This window comes from Phyllobates terribilis, unplaced genomic scaffold (assembly GCF_046119375.1).
Source record: "Phyllobates terribilis strain yellow unplaced genomic scaffold, ASM4611937v1 Scaffold_8__6_contigs__length_399053987, whole genome shotgun sequence".
Lineage (NCBI taxonomy): Eukaryota > Metazoa > Chordata > Amphibia > Anura > Dendrobatidae > Phyllobates > Phyllobates terribilis.
Window position 1 is genome coordinate 128,513,441 of NW_027362768.1, and position 6,000 is coordinate 128,519,440.

At 43.6% G+C, this 6,000-nt stretch overlaps 1 protein-coding gene across 1 annotated transcript in view; it reads left to right on the forward strand.

Annotated features, from left to right (window-relative positions):
• Window positions 1-5,205, forward strand: part of XPR1 (xenotropic and polytropic retrovirus receptor 1) — a 144,515-nt gene extending 139,310 nt beyond the window's left edge. Inside the window, exons 14-15 of the mRNA XM_073643284.1 lie at window positions 1,930-2,151; window positions 2,468-5,205. Coding sequence (XP_073499385.1) covers window positions 1,930-2,151; window positions 2,468-2,528 — 283 coding nt within the window. The 3' untranslated portion in view covers window positions 2,529-5,205. The remainder of the gene's footprint in view (window positions 1-1,929; window positions 2,152-2,467) is intronic.
• The last annotated feature ends 795 nt before the right edge of the window (window positions 5,206-6,000 follow it).

The window sequence follows — 6,000 nt, forward strand, 5'->3', positions numbered from 1 at the left end:
GGGTCTCTTTCTCTACATCATGCTGCTCTCAGATGAGGTAGCAAAAACCTGCTGATGGATTCCCTTTAAGTAATTTTAGATTTTGAAAGACCATACTTTCTTGAACGCATCAATACCAAATATGTATATTTATTTAATTTACTTTATTTTTAATGGGGGGAAAAGTCTGTGTGGGCGAGGGGCAGGTGTGATTTAATTTTTTTTTATATCTTTACATTTCATTTTTTTTCATTATTCCGCTTAGGGCACTTGAACTTGCGATCAGTCAGTCACTTATGCTACATAGTGCAGTACCACAGTATTGCTTTATATAGTGAAAAAGACCTTCTCCTAAGAAATCTACCCACAGGCTGGGTTTCATAGAAAGAGGACCAAGATGGCAGTGATGGAGGCCTTCAGTAGGTCTCCGACTGCCATGACAACCCATTCATCCCCACCGCAATCACGCCACTGTGAGCCGGAGGAAGACTGACCGCACGTACTGATGGTTGCTCTATTTAAATGTCCCCGTCAGAGATTGACAGCTGCATTTAAGCGGTAAACTGCAGCGATTTGAGCAAAATCCAGCCCCTTTAGTTACAGGCAGATACAAGCTGCGTATTACAGCTGGCACATGAGCCCGCGTCATACGTGGGGCATGATTACCATTATATAGCAAGAAGGAAAATCAGGTCTAGCATGTTATGGCATTGGAGGTTATTTTTCTGAACATAAAAAAAAAATATATAGGCTACGTGCTTCCTAAATGCAAAGTGAAACCACTTTCTAGATGGTCTTCATAAAAATGTTATATCTGTCCTTTATCCCACTGAGTAATCTGCAAAAATTTTCAAATCTAGCATAGCTCCTGCTCCTGACAATCCTCCCTCCACGTACTGGTAGAGATAGCAGCAGGAAGACAGAGGGGGTTGTACACAGATCTCCACAGTGTAATAATGGGAAAAAGCATGCACAGTCTCTGGGAGGGCAGAGAAAAACTATTGAAAAGTAATAAAGCATGGGGAAAGAAGTGAAGAGTAGAACCTGTACTGATAAATGAACACTGAAGACAGAGGCACCCTGGATGCACGCAGACCTCACATCCAGCCTATATTACTGGGAGAGACACTCCCACAATAGAGAAACCTGAAACTGGGGTCAGGCTGCAAGCTGGGTATCAGAGGGGGTCTCAAAGTGAATGAAGATTTCATCTAAAATGTATTGCAATTTTATTTAAGGTAACTACTAACCTATGTACAACTCATTTTTTAAATGTCAGATATGTTTATAGGCTTTAATGCGCACCTGTCAGCAGGATTGTGCTCAGTAAACCACATACACTGTCAGGTGGGTGACATTACACTGATTAAAATTATACCTTGGTTGATGAAATCCGTCCTGTGGTTCTTGTGTAATCTTTCCTTTCGGTTTAGAGATAATGATATGCTCATGTTTCGATGCGGCCTGTGGGGGGCGCTCTATCTGGTGCTCTGCTTACATATTCATCTGTATGTTCTTTTGACAGCTCATTGTGCCTTCACTGATCTGCCTCCTATTTTACCTAGCCCCGCACTATTAGATGCATTATGTAAAATGAGAGGCAGGTCAGTAAAGACACAATGAGCTGTCATAAGAGCATACAGATGAATATGTAAGCAGAGCACCAGATAGAGCGCCCCCCACAGGCCGCCCCGGAACACGAGCATATCATTATCTCTAAACTGAAAGTAAAGATTACACCAGAACCACAGGACGGATTTCATCAACCAAGGTATCATATTAATCAGTGTATTGTCACCCACCTGACAGTGTATGTAGTTTACTGAGCACAATCCTGCTGACAGGTGCACTTTAAGCATTTGGTGTAGTGTCCACCCATGTTATACAATTTCTGATCTTGCATATCCCCTTATCTTGTCTGACTCCTTACATCCTTTCTTTGCCGGCTAGCCGCTTTGTGTGGAACTTCTTTCGTCTGGAGAACGAGCATCTGAATAACTGTGGTGAATTCCGTGCCGTACGTGACATCTCTGTGGCCCCTATGAATGCCGATGACCAAACGCTGCTGGAGCAGCTGATGGATCAAGAGGATGGTGTGAAGAACCGAGCCAAGAGCAAGACATGGAAACGGAGCCAGAGCATATCCTTGCGCAGACCTCGTCTGTCCTCTCAGTACGTAAAACAATGGCTGTCACCGTTGTAAAGAGGCAATGTTATACAACATAGGGGTGGCTTAGCACATTGTGATATCTCGCTGGACGCTTTGTGGCCGTCCGAGTCCAGCGTGACAGCACTTTGGTTATTGATCACAATGGCACGTGCTTTTAGGATGTGACAGCCACGCATCCAATTACTTTACATCTATTTCTCCCTTTTGCTCTGATGATTTATGTGATAGTACTTTATGAATACAATGTTATTAAAGATTGTAGACAAGCAGGCAATTGTGAGTCCATATAATAACCTCCTTATCTCTTGTGTCCCACAGGAGTAAGGGCCGAGATGCCAAGATACTGATTGATGACACCGATGATGAAGCCAACACATGAAGCAGTTACTGCTTCCACTCTCCACTCTCCAACCATCTTTTTCAGGCTGTCATCCCCCTACCAGGCTTCTTTTCATCCTCACACTGCATCACTATGGGGCTGGTCTCCTGCTTGCCCTTTTAACCCATACAAAGATTTTGGTCCCAGGACAATTCATGGACAGAGGTAACAAAGGAAGCCAAGGACAGACCTTTCTATACCCAAGTGTACCAAGCTGGAAAGGACTGTCGAGAATTGGTGGGTGGTCAGAAAAGCCTCCCCACCAAATCTCCAATCTTATTGCTTGTCTGACTTCAAAAAGACTTGAAGTTTCTTTTTTTCCCCCCGCTTTGGTGCCACCTACAGCAACCTGCGCTGGGATTGTTGTTCTAGTCACAGCTGACCATCTTCGTCATACATCCTCCTCCTCCTCACTGTCCCCACCTTCACTTGTCCTACACGTGTTTGTTTGCCGTCATTTATATTTTGTGTTCCCACCCCCCCAGCAGTGCTGGAAGGGGTCCCAAAGAAAAGGGACTGGGGGAGTGACAGAACTTTGAAGATATTAACTTTCTTCATTCATTTAAGCTATCATCAGTCCATTGTTTTAAACCAAAGTTATGTTTTTGTTTCTATTTCCATTTTTTTTGTTGTTTGTTGGACATGTTCAGATCCTCCATGGTGTGCAGCCGCCTCCGCCATTGACAGAAGCCAATCCTGCCAAAGGGGCCTGTATTCTGCTCTTTGTAAGAGCCGAGCACTCCCTTTCATAGCCTCAACAGCCTGCACTCGGGGAAGTGTGCCTAACCTTTTTGCTGCTGAGTAACTAGAGCCATGTGGGTACGGGGATTACAGGCCTCCTAGAGCAGAGCGGTTTAATCATTCTTCTATATTACTGCCAGACAAGCGACATGCAGGAGATGCATATCGAAATGCAAAGCATGTCTCAAGTATTCGCCGTGACTTCTGTAAGTGCAGGCTCACGCTATCAACCGTTTCATTGCTGCCTTCTGGGTTCTACCCACATTTGCCAGCAGACCTCCCCCTCCCCCACCACAAGGGCTGACAATAGGGAACCAGTCTTAAACCCCATCCCCTCCTTATTCAGCACTGCAGTGGATGCACAATGCAGCCATGTGGAAGGGGGCAGCGGATTGTCACAATGCATCAAGTGCTTGGCTTTGAAGAGTCCATTCTCACCTTCTCCATGAGACAGGTTCTGAAGTTACGACCGTGCTGCCCCCTTTCGTCACTTTTTGCTTTCTCCAGTTAGTGCAAGGACAATCTTTTGAACTAGACCTCTGCTTGGTGACAATTTTACCTCTACAAGAGTCTGCCTCTTAGCACTTCTCCCCCCTCCTCTTCAGCTAAGGGAACATGGTGGTGGTAGTAGTGCTAAGAGATGCTGAGGGTTGTGACCGCTGCTTTGTCTTGCTGTAGCTGTATATGTGCATTGCTGTTCAGCTTGGCTTCTCTCGTCCGTGCGCATGCTTTGTTTGTTCCTTCCGGGTCACGGAGGGAATAATTAGTGTACTTTTTTATTTAGAAAGGAGCTCAGCCGCTGAGTATAGGGAGAGGGCGCCGTTAGTCTTAGCAGCCCTTCCTGTTTACGACTGTTCAACGGGATTGGGAATATATTATCCCACTGAAATTACTATCAGTGATTATTGCGCGTCGGGTATATAACATGACTTCCGACCCAGGACAACGCAACGTTCAGCTGTATTGAATGGCAACCACCTGGTTTGTTGTCTTTATGCATCTGACATTACTGCCAGATTTATAGATTAGATTTTAACATTGCCATCGCGGGCTTTGTTGGTTACATTCCCTAAAATATAACTACTGTTTACTTGGACGATGCTGGCTGGAATCTGTGAGAAGAACCTGAATGGATAGCCAATTTTATGACGGCCACTTAAACATCTGTTGTTTACTCGGTGGTACTACTGTGGATAAGCTTCATGATCTACGACAGGACTACTACGGGGAGAGAGACCGGACTACTGCTCCTATGGTCAGCTGTACCAGGAGCTCCCTCCCTGACTCAGGCCTAGCTCAAGCTTGGTAGCCGTGATGTAACCAATGTGTTCTTCTCGTGTAAGATGTGATGTAAGTCCGTGCAGCAAGGGAATCGTGTCTGGAAGAGGAACGTGGACTGTCAGGGAATAAAGGGGAATTAAAGCACACTCCGTCCCTCCCTGCTCCCCTCTCCAGCTCTGTCCCCACTGTGAAGCTCTCTTCCTGCTAGATGTCTTCAGTATCAGCACTGTGACTTGTTCTTTCTGGTGCATTCCTACGTCGTGTCCCTGCACCCCACCATCTCCTTTTGATCTTCTTTTTCTTCCACTTGCAGTTTTTCCTCCCTCCCCTCACCTATCTCCTATCCACGCCATGCCTGCCCTACCCTTCTTTCTTTTCTACCACCCTGTTCTCTCTGGAAATGAAGAACACGGGACAATCTTTGCTTGCTCTTCTCTGTGGCTGTGCTGATAGATTTTTGTTCCCTTCGATGGATATTAAGAGTATTTTTTTTTTAAATACTGTGGAGTACTTTCTGGTCAGTAGGAACATTTTGGCACAAAGTGCTTCTGGTTTGTAGATTGTATAAAACAAATTTATGTGGCTATATGTGTTTATATTTGTTTTGTTGTTTTTTGTTTTTTTTTTGTCTTTTTTGGTAAAAGAAAAAAAGAAATGACTGTTGTCTGGCTGATTTTTTTGATGAATTAAGATTTAAAAATTAATTTATTTAAAGAGTAAGCATTTAATTTTTTTTTTCTTTTCTTAAATTAATAGTACACTTGAAAATGCCCACTGTAAACTGTGTGTTCACTGGTAAAATCTGTATTCAGTGAAGACAGATCTTTGCAGAACAGAGAGAGATGACAGTTGCAACTTATAAGATTCTATGGAGAGGGGCGGAGCTAGAAACATTCTGCTGCAAGTTCTCCCGAAATGGCAGTTACAGTTTGAAGTTTAACTGTCGTTTCAGGAGAACTTGCAGCAGAATGTCTGTGTCTGCCTCCAGCTACTCCTTCCTACATAAAACTTTGGGGAAAATGTTTTTACAGGATTTTTGAAATCTCATGCACATGCTCATTATTTATTTCCTTGCAGATTTGAACCATCAAAGCGGTTTTTGTTTTTTTTTTCAATTCTTTAACCGTTTTTGTAGCATTTTTCATCTATTCAAATGAATGGGGGAAAAAACTCCTGTAAAAACAGCTAGAAAAAAATGCATATTTTATGCAGCATTTCTCCTGCCAACACTTTTTTGTAGCAGAAAAATCTGCAAATACTAAACGTGTGCACATACCCATAGACTTTTAACCGGTCAGCTGTGCCCGTGCACTTTATTCAAATGGGAATCCCAATTTTGTGATCTGTGGAGATCCCCAGTGCTCGAACCCCATTTACAGAACTTGTAATCTTGATACAACCCCCTTAATTTCACATCACTTTAAAAAAAATTAGAGCTCGTTTTTAGCAG